Source organism: Paramisgurnus dabryanus, chromosome 11 (assembly GCF_030506205.2).
Source record: "Paramisgurnus dabryanus chromosome 11, PD_genome_1.1, whole genome shotgun sequence".
Lineage (NCBI taxonomy): Eukaryota > Metazoa > Chordata > Actinopteri > Cypriniformes > Cobitidae > Paramisgurnus > Paramisgurnus dabryanus.
Window position 1 is genome coordinate 18,310,403 of NC_133347.1, and position 18,489 is coordinate 18,328,891.

At 36.9% G+C, this 18,489-nt stretch overlaps 1 protein-coding gene across 1 annotated transcript; it reads left to right on the forward strand.

Annotated features, from left to right (window-relative positions):
- The first annotated feature begins 684 nt into the window (after nt 1-684).
- mmp11a (matrix metallopeptidase 11a) lies at nt 685-18,488 on the forward strand. The gene is made up of 16 exons (XM_065248475.2): nt 685-1,006; nt 7,505-7,758; nt 10,297-10,440; nt 10,530-10,663; nt 10,769-10,986; nt 11,881-12,085; nt 12,705-12,968; nt 13,063-13,176; nt 13,417-13,489; nt 14,596-14,707; nt 15,130-15,195; nt 15,295-15,368; nt 15,552-15,645; nt 16,758-16,953; nt 17,181-17,271; nt 17,343-18,488. The coding sequence occupies exons 1-16, from the start codon at nt 896-898 to the stop codon at nt 17,455-17,457; spliced, it is 2,265 nt and encodes a 754-aa protein (XP_065104547.1). The 5' UTR covers nt 685-895; the 3' UTR covers nt 17,458-18,488.
- The last annotated feature ends 1 nt before the right edge of the window (nt 18,489 follows it).

Below are 18,489 nucleotides of genomic sequence, written 5' to 3' on the forward strand. Positions count from 1 at the left end.
TGTGGTCAGATTTTGATCAGGTGAAGTAATGAAATTAGTACCATCCTAAGATATTTGGGGCTTTTGGGGAAACTCCAACATGAGCTCATCTATTCGATGCAGGTGAGATTTACCAGTGTTCACCTACGCCCAACAGCTTTACATGTTAATCCTACCTATCTACATGCATGTACAGTAAACAACAAATGCATCTTGGCAGTATGACAATGTTTTCTTTTTTTACAGCAGCATGACAATGTTGCACTCAAACAAACATTGTGAGTGACGCATTGATGACGCTATAAGTCTCCATGTGTCCATATGGCTTACCAGAGGAGAGGAATACAAACAACATCTGAACCTAATGGTCCGGCTTTAAAAAATAAGTGAAACCTCATTAGTTCTGCACCTGCATCTATGTTGCACCCACATACTGAGTTCAAAAGCTATTTAGTCTTCAACCTAAAAGCACAGAAGTAAGTTACATTTTAAAACGTAACATTATTTAATAACAAACCTGACCAATAAATAATAGAATCTTCATAATAACGTGATAATAATTAATAAAAAGGTCATTGTATAGCAGCAGATTCATCATATAGCCTAAACTAACAATAATGTTAGTCATAAAACAGACCAAAACCATATGTAGAAAGTCTAAACTCATTTCAAGACTGGCGGCGTAAACAAAACCTTTGTGATGTGCTTCGCTGATCTCAAACTTCACTCGCTCCTGAGGCAAAAGAGTTAAAAGTCACGTGGGGCCGGGCAATATTGTCACTCCGTCCCATAAGAGAAACGGTGTATTGGAGGGAAGGGTACAACGAAATCATTTCATATAAAAACCGGTGCAAGCATCGCGCGAGAACTTTCCCTCGCGACATCTCGCACTTTTACAGAGCGCGAGGATCGAAGGATGCGGGTGTCCGGGCTTCTGTCAGGCGCGTTCCTACTGCACGTTCTCCTGACCGTCAGATGCGTGCCCGTGCATGGGGGACGAGGGCTGATCCAGCACAAGGAGCATACGGTGAGCTTAAAATAGATTAGTGATTTAATTGTAATGACCGATTTAATGCATTTCCTTCTAGCTTTTAACGAAACGCATTTTGTTAGTCATTTTACTCCCACAAAAAGTAAAACGTTTTCATTTAAAAAAAAATTATTTTTACAATTTTAGTTAGGCTACTCATCATTTTTTTCTCTTTTTAAACCTTGGTGCTTTTTACTTATAATGCTATTTATGCCAGAGCTTTCTGAACACCACCAGACTGAATTATGGTCTGTACAAGTAGTCTTTTGGCACAGATTCAGTTACATTGAATAGCATTATCATTAATCACAATGTGCAAAAGAGCTCTGAAGCCTTTGTAAATACGAGCCAGAACCTGCCACATTTAGTTGTGTCATAACCTATGCATATTTCCTAGCAAAACTATTTCTTTGTATAAAAAATATCAAATACTTTAAAAATATCAAATCATTCGTAAGCCCCATTTTCTTTTTATACTAGGAAAAAGAATAGCCTACTATGGAAGTTAATGGGGCTCACGAACGGTTTGATTTTGAACATTCCTCAAAATATCTTCCTTCGTATTCATCAGAACAAAGAAATTTGTAGCCTACAGGTTTGTAACAACATGAGAGTGAGTAAATAATGACAGAATTTAAATTTTTTGGGTAAACTATCCCTTTAAGAGAATGACCCCAATCAACCTTTGGTCAGAACGGATTTGTGGTTGTTTTGTCTACGATGACTACGGTAAACTGTAAAACTAAATTATAATCTGGTCAATTGGTTGCCTTACTTTTGACAAAAGTGTGAGGGATTGTGCAGGCATGGGCAAGTTCGATGTTTTGTGTCATATGAAGGGATACACATACTTATCAGCACACACACACACACACACACACACACACACACATAAATGCATAGTGTGCTCTAGAGAGAATTTGGGGAATGTGAAAGTCTGCTTACAGAAACAGCTTTGCCCTTATTCCTATTATGATTGTTTTGATCCCGTGCTCTGTCTCTCAGGAACATCCCACGCTGAGAGAGAATAGATTGTATAGTTTGTCGTCTGTGATATTCAAAGTGCTTTGTTCACACTGGATTTTGAGCCCTTTCACATCCCTTTCCCATTGATATAAATGTTGGGAGAGCTGAGCATTAGCCAAGGAGGAAGATGCCATTTTAACACTCCAGTTAATCTATACAGTTTATATGAGGTTAATATATGCAGCTTAATAATTACACCATTTAGTTGGACTCCAGTAATATACAGTGAACTTTAGTTAATGTTGAATGCGTGAGAAGCACAAAAATAATGTTTAGGTAGTGAAGTATGTATTCCTTTATTAGTTTTTTTTACTCTCTTTGGAATTGAATAAGACTTTCCAGGAGAAAACATCAAAATAATGTTGTCAAAGTAAGACATCTGTTCATACACTATTAAAATGGGACTGTAAAGTGATATTTATGAGCAGTTTTACTGGGTCTGTTATAGCAAATTGGGGGACTATTTACAGGTGACACATGTTTTCAAAATGTGTTGCAAAAATTGAGACCTTAAAGGGATAGTTCACCCAGAAATGAAAATTCATCCACTCACCCTCAAGTTGTTCCAAGCCTAAATAGTTTTCTTTGTTCTGGTGAACACAAAGGAAGATATTTTTGTGAATGTTAATAACCAAACAGATCTAAGGCACCATTCACTTACTATGGAACCTACTACTATGAAAGTCAGTGGTGCCCCAGATCTGCTTTGTTACAGACATTCTTCCAAATATCTTTTGAACCATGAAATTTATACAGGTTTGGACCAACTTTATTTGTTTTTGAACGAACTACCTGTTTAACTTTACTATTAGGTATATATTAAGTTTCAACATAATTCTTCATGAGAAACTAGTGGTGTAGTCAAGACCACCTAAACCGAGACCAAGTCAAGACCAAGACCAGTTCAAGTCACTGCATTAAAACACTTATGATAAAATGTGGAATATGCATAAGATTAGGCACTTCTTGTGTCTGTGTGTGTGCGTGCGTGCACGCGCGTGTGTGTGTGTGAGAGAGAGAGAGAGAGATGTCAAGTGCCAAGTGCCAAAATCTTTCAAAACATCAATCCAACAATCTTTGAAACATTGCTTTGCTGGTATTTGATAAATCAGATGGAGATTTATGCTGCTGAGGACAAAGTTTAACTTTAGCACAGGTGGTGAATCCACAATATCTGGAGGCTTACATGCAAAAGCTCACTTGAAAGTAATCATTACTCCTTTTTAATCCTGTGTTTCATTTTTAATCATACCGTTTTCATTTTCTAATCACCCATTGCTTCGAAGAGTCTTACCTTTAAGTTTCTTCTGCCAGACCTCTTATCTGGATTTCCTCTTTTGAAGCTGTAAACGAGAGATAGGGGGCAGGGGGTTGAAGTGCAGGCCTTGGCAAAGGATGTGGGAGCTCTAGTCATTGCCAATCAGGGATGTTCACTGTTGTATAAAGGCTCAGTCGCAGAACTTTACTGACATATTTAAGCACACATGAAAAGATACAACAGTCTCTGTATCTTGGCTTTGTTTCGTGAAGTTATAACTTGAACATAAATTAACTTAGACTACAAAAGAAACTTGCCGACTCAAATTTTGCAGGAATAAAAAAGAAGCAGAAAGCATCGTTGGCAAGCTTTCAAGCTCTCTTAGACAAGTTTTTACTCTGCCCGTATGATGTCTGTAAACATGAACAAACTTTCATTCCACGCTATGCCCTCTTCGAGAGGTAGGGGAGAGTGTGGAACAAAGTAACACTTTTTGGCTTTATACACTCTTATCATTCAAAAAATATTTAAGTTAGATTAATCTTTTTTTACACAATCAACACACAAATCTCTGCTACAAATGAACACTTAAAGTTTGTCGTACAATCGTACAATTACACAGAAAATGAAAGGAGTGCAAGTGTTTCAACTTCCCCTGTTTTGGAAAAGTATAGAAAAGTATGAAATTTGACTTGAAAAATAAAATGGAGTATGGAAAAAATAATAATTTCCAGCCTCAGTTTCCTAAAATATAAAATCAAGAATTTCTAATTATACATTTATTTTATATTGTTTGGAGCTGCCGTTCAGTGCAAATCTGCTGCAGGACTATTTGCTGTGATGGATGTCACGCAGTTAGGCAGCAATAAACATGACAGTCAGATGCCCCAACTGTTCGACTAAACACATTGAATATTGTCAAAATTTTCATTGGAGTGGTTTTTTTTTTGCATTCGTAGCCCAAAAACTGCAAATTTGTATTATCTGTAGGGTATTTTGAGCTAAAACTATACATACGCACTCTGGGGACACCAAAGATTTATTTTACATCTTTAAAAAATCCCATAATATGACCCCTTGAATCTTTTTATCAGAGCAGCTTTTAAACATTTAAAGGGAAATTGTATTCCTTTCTCAGACATTTAACAAAATCAAATACATATGAGATGTTGCGTTTTGCCAAAAGATCAAGGCAACTCTTTCTTAGTAGAAAGCTTATTACCCCTCACACACAAATAAAATAGGGAACTATTGTGTCACCTTCATTCCCCAATGCATAGAATAACCAAATGTGTCCTAACATGTTCTCCATGTTTTGAAAACTGGAGCAAATACATATATGTTTGGAAATAGAGCATTCAGAACCAGCATTGTGAATTAACAATGTGGAAACCACCTCATCTTTTGTGTGCCAGGCATGGAATGTATGTGTGTGTGTGTGCGTGTGTGTGTGGTTGTGTGTGTGTGTGTGTACCTGGTAATTATCACGTTGTCGGGACCAATTGTCCCCACCAAGGAATACCAGTGTTTTTGTGACCTTGTGGGGACATTTTGATGTCCCCATGAGGAAACAAGCTTATAAATCAAACAAGATGATGTTTATTGAAAATCTAAGGTACAAGAAAGGTTTTTGTGATGGTTGGGGTTAGGGAATGGGGCAGGTAAGGGGAATAGAATATACAGTTTGTATGGTATAAAATGCATTACGTCTATGGAATGTCCCCACAAAACATGGAAACCAGAATGTGTGTGTGTGTGTGTGTGTGTGTGTATGCTATTTCAGTGTAATGGGAGATCTCATGCAGTGATAGATCAGAAGACACAATGCAGTCGGATGTTATTATGGGATAAACAACTTAGAAAAGAAGTTGAATCAAGCATGTGTCTTGAATTTCAAAAACATTTGAAGTTTGATCAATTTATTTAGACTAAGCTGTCATGTAAGAGCATGGTGTAAATATTTAAAATGAAAATTGTCTACACTATCCCTTTGTGCCAAAGCATTGTCTCAGTATAAAAAATATAATTTTGTGAGCATGTTTGTAAGTGTGTCATGCAGAACAGTTATAGTGTAAGTCGACGTGATCTCAAATAATAAAATAAGGTGAAATAAGGTCATAAGGTGAAAAGCTGTCTGATGAGGAGTGTGTGGCAAAAATCATTTACAGTGCTAGCATTACTGGCCACTGGTGAAAAAAATATTTGAATTCTGACTTTTTTCTCAGAATTCTGACTTTAATCTCAGAATTCTGACTTTAATCTCAGAATTCTGACTTTATTCTCAGAATTCTGACTTTAATCTCAGAATTCTGACGTTAATATCAGAATTCTGACTTTAATCTCAGAATTCTGAGATTATAGTCAGAATTCTGAGATTATAGTCAGAATTCTGAGATTAAAGTCAGAATTCTGAGATTAAAGTCAGAATTCTGAGATAAAAGTCAGAATTCTGAGATAAAGTCAGAATTCAAATATTTTTTTCACCAGTGGCCCTAATCCTCTTCAGTATGATCTCAATGTGAAATGAAAGTAAAATAACAATCGCCAGGCCGTTGGCGCAATCTGCAGGGGTTTGTTATAATACATAATGTTGGTTTTTATTACATATAGTTTATGTTTCATGTTTTTGTTGGATAAAAACCGTGCGTTTACTTGGTATCATATTCATTATACAGGTATATGTAATTTTAAAGGTTATTTCATCAATTAGGTCTATTTTTAAAGTAGACATTTCACAAGGTTTTTTAAGATGTGAAATAAATCTTTGGATTCTGATAGTACATATATGAAGTTCTAGCTCAAAATAAGCATAGATAATGTATTATAAAAAATGTATGTTAAAATTGCCACTTTGTAGGTGTGAGCAAAATGTGCCGTTTTTTGGGTGTGTCCTTTTAAATGCAAATGAGCTGCACTAAATGGCAGTGCCGTGGTTGGATAGTGCAGATTAAGGGGCGGTATTATCCCCTTCTGACATCACAAGGGGAGCCAAATTTCAGTGACCTTCTTTTTTCACATGCTTGCAGAGAATGGTTTACCAAAACTAAGTTACTGGGTTGATCTTTTTCACATTTTCTAGGTTGATTAACGCACTTAAAAATGAAAAAAGTCTGATTTTCATGATATGTCCCTTTTAATACACAAAACTTACTTCATTATCATTTACTAAAATAATTGTTGGTGACAGACCTAGATTATTTAAAACATTTTAAAATTATGTAATTTCCATTTTACATTTATATATGTTATCATTGAGGATTTTTTAAAAAGAGTAAACATCGCCTTGTTCTTGTGAACCCAATCTCGTGTCTCATCTTGTGTGTCTCGTCATACCCATATCAAAAACTGAAATGAGGTTTGTGGATTTCTTTTTGCTAACATCTGAAACGTGCATTTAAAATCAGCATGCTGTTAGAAGTCAAAAATCTCCTGACTCAGATATCAGGGCACATTCCATGGTTCCTGCTGGGTATTGTTTCCAATATAGCAGCTCAGCCTCACGCATGAAGAGTCACTGCCTGCCTGGAGGAGAGACACGGGTTCACATAGGGAAAAACTTTTAGCCTGTGTGTGACATTTTTTTGCAAACGTCCTAATCATTTTATAATATTGTAAACCGTTGAAGAGAATAACAAGAATGCTATTGGTCAGAAATGCTTTTACCTCTCAGTCTTACAGAAGGCAAACAATTTAAGAAATATAATGTAAAATCAGACTGTATTGTTAAATTTTATTAATTTATTGTTAATAAACAAAACATTAAACTTTTTCTTCAAGTGGGTTAAAGGTGAGCCATGTAAATAAAAACCTTAACATCCTGAAGTTTAAAGCTTCTGTAAATGCCTCAGAATTATGCCTGAGAGTTCTACAGAGCTGCCCTCGGCATTTTCTCTCTTCATTTAACGCCCATGTTAATGAACAGCCATTTCCTCCAAAATTTTCTTCCTCTGGCAGAATACTGTACCTTCTATCATAGTCCTGTTGTAAGTAAATAGCATCAACAACGGAAAGCCCAAAGATTAAATCTTTATTTTTATCAGAATATGATGCAGCGTGTTTGTTTTTATTTACCGTTCTTTAACGTACATCATGTTTGTTATCCTGAACTTCGTTGTGCCAGGGGGTTCACTTAATTCAAGACATTTCCTTCTCCATTTACGTTACGTTTTTGTTGGCTTAACAGTACATCTGCCTCCATATTTTTATTGCAGGATTGGCCACAGCGTTCTCAATACCACTATGAAAAGAAGAGAGGCAAAGCAGCCCATCCTCAGGATCCCCTCAAACCTCCAACGTGGCCAAAGGGTGAGACTCAACTCAGGAACAGCTCCAGGGCACCAGGCCCGCTGCGATGTGGGGTCCCAGACTACCTCAACCAAAGAGAGGTGCGTCTCAGCAGACGTCTCCGACAAAAACGCTTTGTGATTTTTGGAGGACGCTGGCCAAAAACAGACCTGACTTACAAGTAAGGAATCAAGAAATTTCATGCAAAATAAGGGCCGGCTAGTTCAGTTGTGGTCAGGCATATGTTGGCCCTGGTGACCTTGCAACGGGCATTTATTTGGAAAAGTTAAAACAAGTCCCATATTCAGAGCTTTTCCTTAGGCGTTATCATCCATTCAGATACAGAATGTGTTCTCATTGCACCTGCCTCTATCTTTGTTTCGGATCACATCTGGATTAGGCAGTTTATGTGGAGGTATGCTGGGGTGCCTTTTCTGTGAAAGAAGCAATCAACCATGTTTGCACATGAATCTATTCACGGGCAGTACAGTGTGTGGATGTATCTGGTGGTTGATCTTTTTTCTTTGGTCGTATTTGTAATATTTCCAGTATGCCTGAATAGAACTGGGACGTGCAGATTTAAGAGTAGATGAGAGCCATTATTGAATGAATTATGTTTACTATACTCTCTTTATGATATTAAAGGAAAACACCATCTTTTTTCAGTTACTATGTTCTTAGCTCAACGAATCTCGCTCAAGGAATGTGATGTTACTGCCCCAGAGGTTGAAGTGCTGCAAACTAAGTGCAGTTCCACCATACAATATAGTTCTCATTTTCTTCCGCTTAAAAAATCGCTACATTTTATTTTGTGCCACCATTCTTACTCGTGTAACTACTCATGTAACAGTCTTTAAATAGGGAAACATGGAAGTGTTTGTTGGCTTCTAAATTCATCCCTGTTTGGATCCTAAGGAATGAATGGGGCTAGGCTAAATGCTAACACATTCACGACAAGTTGTGGAAAGATGAAGTGCACGCATTGAAAAAAGATATGTATTTATTAATTCATCTAAATTGAGGTAAGAACATAGTAAAATATTGAAAAACAGTGGTGTTTTCCTTTAAGGGTCCCTATGGCTGAAGTCTTTACTTTAATGTTAATGGATTTTTTTACTTATTTTGTCATCCTCCATTTAAACATGCAATGTGGGACTTTAAGAAGGATCTCTTGACAGAAATGCAATATAATATCCATAACTATATTATCAGTGGTGTATAAAGACCTTACATAATGAACTATATTGTTTTTATTACCTTAGAATGAGCCGTTTTTATCTACATACATACACCACAGGTCTGTTTGCATGCCATGAAGGTCGCCGTCATGTTTCTACAGTAGTCCTAAACTGACAAACTGCTCTACAGAGCGCGTTTCATCCCTACGTTGTCTCAGATGATGACAGGTTTATCCTGTGGCAGCTACCGTAGCTTCTCATTGCGTTTTGAAATTGAGGTTGGTTGCAACGCACAATCTCACCGCTAGGTGCCGCTAAAATGATACCTTTAACTCTTTAACTCTTTCCCCACCAAAAAGCTTCCCTGCCAATGATCTCAGAAAATTAGTATTTTCGAAAAAACCTACCCATATTTAAGAGGTGATAAAAAGAGAACAAAGGAACTTGTTGGTTGAAATCAAAGGGTTTGTCCTTTCATTGTATGTTTATATATTTAAAAAAATAAAAAGTTCTGGAAGACATTAAACTTTTGTGAAAATCATAAAAAATGCTGGCGTTGGCTGGCAACTTTTTTTAAATGCTGGCGGGAAAAGCATTGTGATAAGTCTTAGAAAAGTCTCAACAACTCACATCATTCATTTCTGAAACACAAATGGTAAGGATATGATAAAGAATTATTTCAGATCTACAGCCTTAGTTATAATGATGCTTCCTTTAGCTAATAATTTAATTCTGCGTTTATCTTTATAAATCTAATTTAAAAATTGAATTGCGTTAAAAAATTAAGAAAGCAATTTCAATACTTTTATATATCCTCTGGTACACATATGCAACAACATACGTCATAACAACCTTACGTATCAGAGGAAATGTAACAGTATGGAAATAGCTTACATATTTTTTTTGTAGAGTGTATAGACAAGAAGACCAGAATTAGGTATGGTAAAAACTGCTTTACAGTAGGGAATGAATTCAGACACATTCCTAGACACAAATAGGTGTGTAAGCCTCTAATAAAGCTTGGCTTCCTTCATTAAAATGTGCATTTCTGATATAAGCAGTACTGTAACTGCTGTACAGTATGTTACTGTTAACGTGAACAAATTTTGACTATTACCCCTTTTTTTCAAGGAATGTATCATTTAGAGCTCACATTTGTATAAATGGCTACAATCAAAACATAATGACTCTTAAATTGCACGTTTTTGAAGATCCAGAACAGTTTGATCTCTTGACTGAGGTTCAATTCCCGCAGGGAGAATTCTGCTCCTATCAGAGAACTGGGTCACAAAGCTGTGGATTTTATCTCCTGTAAAACCGCATTCACATTATACTCATAAAACACCCAGTCAGCACACAGGAGGATATCAGGTGATGTTATCACCAGACAGAAGTCTATGTTGATGAATAGGTAATAAAGATTAAACACTCTGGTGGTGGGCTTTTGTTAGTTGGTGGTCCAATATCAGGTACTCAGTAACACCTTTATGTGTTTGTAAAGAGATGATCATGTACTTATGGTTTTTTACATGTGTGTTCAGAATCCAGCGCTTCCCAAAGCAGATGAGCAAGGATAGCGTGAGGCAGGTTCTAAAGGAAGCCATTAAAATCTGGACTGACGTCACACCCCTTACATTCACTGAGGTCTTTAACCAAGAGGCAGACATAGTCATTGACTTTACAAGGTAACAAAGATTTTTTGGGTTTTGGTATTTTTTGTTTTAGTGCAATGTAGTGCACTAACTTATATCTGTGTTTTTATATATATTATTAGGTATTGGCATGGAGACAATTTGCCATTTGATGGACCCGGTGGAATCCTGGCTCATGCTTTTTTCCCGAGGACACACCGGGAAGGAGACATCCATTTTGACTATGATGAGGCTTGGACAGTTGGCAATGAACTTGGTAATTTTTAAACACTCAATTGCCTTGACAAAATGCTACAGACGACACAAATCTCAACATTACAGAGATTCAGTGATGATTCACAGATTTATTCATTTAACACAGGAACAGATCTTCTGCAGGTGGCGGCTCATGAGTTTGGTCACGTCCTGGGTCTGCAGCACTCTCTGGAGCCTGGAGCCATCATGTCTCCTTTTTACGGCTTCTCCTATCCTCTGCAGCTCAGTGAAGATGACAAGAAAGGGATTCAGTACCTCTATGGATCCCGGCCGCAAGCCCCGCCCCAAATTCCTACAGAAACCAATGAGATTATTAGCAGTGCAGTGAGTCACTGAATATGTTTTTGCACATCAAATATGCCAAACACATGCATTACTTCAGATACAGTTAGGAGTTAATACTCCTGTTAAAGGGACACTCCACTTTTTTAAAAATATGATCATTTTCCAGCTTCACTAGAGTTAAACATTTGATTCTTACCGTTTTGGAATCCATTCAGCTGATCTCCGCATCTGGCGCTACCACTTTTAGCATAGCTTAGCACAATCCATTGAATCTGATTAGACCATTAGCATTGCGCAAAAAATAACCAAAGTGTTTCCTTATTTTTCCTATTAAAAAATTATCGAAACTCTTCTGTAGTTTAATCGTGTACTAAGACCGATGGAAAATTAAAAGTTGCGATTTTTTAGGTAGATATGGCTAGGATCTATACTCTCAATCTGGCGTAATAATCAATGACTTTGCTGATGTAACATGTCTGCAGCAGGCGTAGTGATATTACGCACTGCCAGAAAATAGTCCCCTGCCATTTAAAGTAACCAAGGGGACTATTTTCAGTGCATAGTGAATAATATCGCTACGCCTACGAGTCAAGTTTTAAATAGGAAAAATTTTGAAACTCTTTGGTAATTTTTTAGCGCGATGCTAATGGTCTAATCAGAATCAATGGATTGTGCTAAGCTATGCTAAAAGTTCTAGCGCCAGACCAGGAGATCAGCTGAATGGATTTCAAAAAGGTAAGAATCAAATGTTTAACTCTAGGAGAGCCGGAAAATGTGCATATTTTAAAAAAAAGTGGAATGTCTCTTTAACAAAAATCAAGATCCAAAGTAGGCAGCAGGTTGATTAAAAATGTCAACGTCTGTACCGTCTGCTTCAACTCCGTTTACTTCCTGTTTCTATTCTCACTTCTGTCTTTCCATTACTGTTTGCAGCCTGACGCCTGCCACACAGACTTTGATGCCGTGTCTATAATCCGTGGGGAATTGTTCTTCTTCAAGGCCCGTTATGCCTGGCGCATAAGGGACGGCCATCTGCAAGCGGGATACCCTGCCCTGGCCTCTCGACACTGGAGGGGCATTCCAGGGAACATAGATGCCGCCTACGAAGACAAAAAGGGCAATATCTGGTTCTTTGAAGGTTGGTAAATGGAGCACTGGTGGTTGACTGTGGTGACTGTGGTTGAAGTGCAAGATCTGACAGGCTTACTTATATACATATCAATGGTGATGGGTGGTGCAGTACTTCCCCTTGACCCATATCTGAAGCATCCTGCATTCTGCCTCATTCAGGGCATGATAAAACATGAATACATAAAAACACATAACACCAGAAAACTGATATTTCTCACGTATGGCACAGAACAATATATATCTACACAATGTTGTATTCTGCATACCTAAAAAACATACAGGTGGGTCTTGTAGCTGATCTGGAAATGCATTGTGAATGCTGTGGGTTCAAGCACAAATGTATACCTTAAACTCATTGTAAGTAGTTCATTGGTAACACTTTACAATAAGGATTTTTTAAGAGTAGTACATTCAATCAAATGCAATGTTAAACAATTTTAATTTGTTAAATGAAATGTCACTGTTTTACCACAAGATGGCGCAGTTGTAATGAGAGTGACCCAAGGCCACTGTTCTTCAATGTATCATTTGTTTAGTTACAAATTTAGTGAACAAATATAAAAAATAAACTGGAATAAAGAAAAGCAATACAGTGCCTTTTATCACTGATATTTTTCTTCTGTAAGGTTCCAACTATTGGGTATTTGATGCAGAGCACCGGATAGCAGGTCCAGACCATCTACAAACTTTAGGTCTTTCCGTGACACACATTCAGGCAGCAATACGTTTAAAGGAGTACCACAGCCACCAAACATACTTCTTCAAATCTGGAAGCTACTGGCGAATGGATCCACATGAGAACAGGGTTGACCCGGGCTTCCCACGCAGCATTCAGCATGATTGGCGGGGCATCCCTGATGAGATAGACGCATCCTTTCAGGATGCCCATGGTACGTCTGCCAGGGGAGCTTTTGTCACGTATTAGTGAATGTAAATATAAATGTAAAAGAAATCCCATTTATGTTTTAACTGTTGCACACACAGGTAACGCAGTCTTCATCAGTCGCCGACAGTACTGGAAGTTTGATCCAGTTCGGCGTAAGGTTCTGGAGGGTTACCCAAGATATGTTGGTCCAGACTTTTTTGGATGCAGCATGCCATAAACTCTCATGGAACCTTCTGGTCTTCTGCACAGTGCTCTCAGACTCTCTGGTTTGAAGCATAAAGTGTAACATTTCGTAGCATTAGATTTGACCAGTCCATCTTTTAAATGTATTAACGTCTACTTTTTTAAATCACAATGACAAAATTAATGCTGTAACTTAGGTTTTTGCTCCCTCAAGCATTTCTCTTCAATTCATGTTATAGAAATGTCTGATCAATCTATATTCTTCTCAGGAAATCTTCCACATCTGAGCTTTATGAACCATGAGCGACTATGTATTTGTTGTGATTATCATGGTGCCACTGTGTAAGGAGACATCAATACCCTGTTGTTAAGGTGCTAAACAAGGTGCTAAACCATTTGTGATCAGGGATCTTAACATTAGTTTTGTACCTAACTCTATTCTTAATTTCTTTGCAAGTTGTACTGTAACTTAAAATTCAGGAGAAACTGGTCGATTGTAACATGTTAGTTGCAACTGATGACTGTGACTCTCATAACTTTATTTACTGTGCAGTTTGTACAGATTATCACAAAAAAATGTTTAGCTTAAGTCTCTTTTTTATCCAAAAGTGTTTTTTAGGTGAGGGATCTTTTAAGTGTTTTTATTACATTGATTCTGACTGTATAGATTCACTTATATACCGACAAACTGACAACAGTGCAGGACACTGACATTTTTATAAATCATTCTACATGAAAAAATACTATAGAGTATATTTTAGTATTTACCATAATATATAGTATTATATTATAGTAACACGTGTTAATGTATACTACATTATTCTGTAGTGTTAACCATACTGTTAACTAACTACTGCAGTATGCTTTAATATTTAGGTTACTATTCAAAGTAATATTATCTAGTAATTTTACTGGTAAATGCTGAAGTATATAACAGTATTTTTTCATGTGGGATACTCGATCAGCTTGGAATATCTTGTCTTCACATCATTTATGTGCATTTTTTTTCTTAATTTTAATTAAAATTATACCTTAAATCTTTTTCCTCAGATTTTCATATTTACTGTGTAAATACTTTTATATGAATTGTGTGTTAAACTGTATTTTGGATTTAAATTAAAATACTCTCTTGACAGTTGTGTCGCTATTGCGTCCTTATTTGTTGTATGACGTCAGTGGGACGGTGGAATCTCATTGGTCCACGAAAGAACTAGACTGTTTTGCCTAACACCACGTGGAGGAGCTGAAGCGACCGAACAAACACAAAAGTCTTTCAAAAGAATTTCATTTTCAACCGCAAACATCATGAACCCATGAAGATAACCTAACAGTCCACGTGGACATGGAGACACAATAACTACCCGCGCGGAGCGACCGATGGCTGTTCAACGTCAGTGTTTTGAAATATGGTGTAAAGCGACCATACGGATACACGTGCTAAGTTGAAGAGTGAAGAAGAGTGTAAAGATCATGGCACACAGTGTGACTCAGGAGTACATGCAGATCCCAGCTGTCACGCGAGCGTACACGACTGCGTGCGTCCTGACTACAGCTGCTGTTGTGAGTGTCACTCATCTGTAACATCTGTCTAAATTAATTGTGATAATACTGCAGTCTACTTTAGTATTTACTGTTGTAAAATGTATAGATACTGTTTACCATTATTATTATTACCATAAGTATACTACAGTATTTACTACTGTTTTTTTACTATAGTTAAGACAGTACTACAGAATCATATAGCATACATAACAGAGTGTCGTAATTACTATAGTATACTACAATTTACCACACTATACAATAGTAAATCCTAAAGTATACTTGTTGTTTTTTTATGTGGGATTGCATTTATGATACATTGTATGTGAATTATTTAAAAAGCCATTATATGTCAGTGTATTCACTGTATAAATGATGTAATTGCACACTTATTTGAAGATATTCTTTATGTGGATTACATTGTTTTGTTTTATGAATTACAGCAACTTGAGTTCATCACACCATTTCAACTATATTTTAACCCTGACCTAATATTAAGGCGATACCAGGTTAGTTTAGTTCAAATAAAATTTGTTTCTAAAAAAAAGAAATCATGAGAGTGTGTAATGTTTTTATTTTGCCATGTGTGCTTTGTCTCTCTTATCCAGGTATGGCGACTAATCACAAACTTCTTGTTTTTCGGACCTCTTGGATTCAGCTTTTTGTTCAACATGATTTTTTTGTATCCTCTACTAATTTCACATTATAGGTTGTTTGTAAAATTGTTTGTGGTTTTCTCAGGAAGTGTGCACACAAATGCACGAAAACATTCACACAGTTTCATATTATGTCTACTTTACATAACAGTCACTTGTGCAGCTGTGTGTTGTATGGCAGATCTCAGTTTATGTCCTTGACTAAGCAGATATCGCTATTGCCGGATGCTAGAGGAAGGCTCCTTTCGTGGGAGGACGGCAGACTTTGTCTACATGTTCCTATTTGGTGGTGTTCTCATAACTGTATCCTTAATTATTCATCACATTTCTACACACTTCTGCTGTTTTCAAATGTGGTTTATGAATAAACATGAATTGACAAAGTCCACCCATGCCAAAATGTTCATCAGGTCAGTCAAAGTTTTAGAATCAGGGTTCCCAGGGGTCCTTGAAATCCTTGAAAGGTTGTGAATCTGGGGGAAAACATTCAAGGCCCCGGAAAGTTTTTGAAATATTCATACATAGATACAAGTCCTTTAAAGTGCTTGAATCTATTTTATGCAAGAAGTTTTCTGGGAAAAAAATCCATATTATTGAATGCTGATTCATACCAAAATGCTTTTTTGCATAGTTGTGTTTGACACATGAAAACGTCTCGGGTTACGTATGTAACTGTTGTTCCCTGAGAAGGGAATGAGACGCTGCGTCTCCCTTGCCATACTTCCTGCGTCCCTGTAACACTGTCTTTGGCAATATTTCAGATAGTGATATACTTCCTGGTTCCCGTGTCACCCTGTCTTTGTCATTTAGCCTCACCATTGGTTGAGTTTGATATACGCAGTCAAACGCACTTATCCTTGGAGGCGTTCCCAAAGTGTCCCGCAGTGAAACAGCGCGAGTTCCCTCTAAAGGGAACTGTAACAATTTATCTTAAAAGGTAACACGATGTAACCTTGCTCTTACTTCAAATGTGTCCCCACATTTAGTCCTTAAATTTGAGGGTATTGGACCTGGAAAGTCCTTGAATTTAAGTTTACTAAGGTGTGGGAACCCTGTAGAATATAGATACATTTTTTATTACCTAACCTCATGTAGAAATAAAATGTATTATTTAGTATTAAGTGTTATTATTTATTACACTTTAATATACAGCAATAAATATGTAAATGTCACAGCACTGTAGATGTTTATTGTAAATGGAGAGGGTTTGTAAGTATTATACTATTTTACTTCACAGTGCTCTATAGATTTGACAACCAAAATATTGACATGATTTCCATTGTATTGTCGGGTTTCTGTTGATACCCCTTATGTATATAAGTAAGCAATATATATCTTCTCATGCTTTTTATTTGTAAGATTTAAGGAAGCTCTCAGTATAGCTGTGTTTTCATCTTTAACTTAAATATCTGTAGCTCTTCGGGTTGTTTGCCCACCTGTTCTTCTTAGGACAGGCTTTCACCATCATGCTGGTTTATGTGTGGAGTAGAAGAAACCCTTACATTCGTATGAATTTCTTTGGCCTACTCAACTTCCAAGCCCCATTCCTCCCCTGGGTGCTCATGGGATTCTCACTGTTGCTTGGCAACTCCATTGTTATTGATCTTCTGGGTATGTGAACTTCTTATCTGTCGAAGAGGTGACTTTGTTGGTTTTCCAAAAAAAAAGTACAATTCTAATAAAACATTGCAGAACCTAAAGCCAAAGTTGCCATTGTCATAATGAGATTCTGCAAATAATATAAAGGGTAGAGCCCCATTTGTCTGCAACTTTGTAAACAAATCTAATGTAAATGCCAAAGAATACATATGGTCATGCAAAGTCTTGTTTTCTTCTAGGAATTGGTGTAGGACATATCTACTACTTTCTGGAGGATGTGTTTCCTAACCAGCCAGGAGGCAGAAAACTTCTTGCCACACCTGGAATTTTGTGAGTATGACTGTGACTTTGTTCATCAACATTAAGCTAAATCTTTCTAAGTGTTCATTTATGTTCCACAGTCGAGCTCTGTTTGACGGACCTCAGGAAGATCCCAACTATTTCCCTCTTCCAGAAGATACCAGCCAAGATGCAAGACAAGGACAAAATGGGGAAGACCCTCAACAAGAAGATTAGAAAAATGCAATACCACAAGGATTAACTAAATTGGCCATAAATTTAAGGGCCACCTCTTTGTTTTGTTTTTGAGGAAGTTTGTTTGTAAAGGAGTTTTCTAAACGAGAATATGTAATCTCTCCTTGTTAAAGGGATGGTGTGTTTTGTTGCTCTATGCATCAGAGAAAGAGATGTTTGCATTGTGGATTATGGCCATATTGACATTAGGCCACCTAAGTGATAGATCACAGTTTTGTGTTCCATGCACATTACAAACAAACAAGTATTCCTTTGTGGTTTTGTTTCGCAATAACAATGGCTTTCTGTGTTCATTCACACCACATGGTTTAAACAATTGCTGTTTTCTTACTAAAATTACAAAGCAACGGTGGCTTTTTAATGTCAGCAACCAAGTTTAAAGGAAAATTATTCATCCAACTATTTTATCTCAATGAAGGGTAGAATGGACAGTTTTGCACTTTTTCTTTGGTATTCTACTGCATCTTTGTTCACACAGAGCAGTGTTTCCCAACCAGGGGGCTTCAGCAGATGTCCAAGGGGGCCTCAAGATGATTTAAATTATAAAAAATTGGACAAAAAAGCATTAAAATAAGCTATAACAAGCAAAAAGCAAGATATTTCTTATTTTTTTGGCCATTTTGTAGCAAATATCTGTCTAGTCATTCCAAGCGCTAGTTAATTTTATTTGGAAAAAAAATACGTGAGTGGGGTCCTTGAAGTGAAAAAGGTTGGTAACCACTGGCCATAGAGTACTGATGGAGGTGGACACATTCACAAACGTGCCAAATATCTGAATTGGCAAATTGAATTGCAGACTATGCAGTTTAACGGCCTTTGTTATTGTAGTGGCAAGGCAAAATACAAAAAGCTTTGTGTTTCAGAACAGTTAGAGATGAATTGTTGTCAGGATGAGTCTGTTCTGCTGCAATTTGGGATGGATGGATACATTTGGAAGAACCTTTTATAGGCTTTTTTGACTGTTAATACAAAACAACTAGAGGCTGATTGTTAATAAAAACTTGTAATATTTAC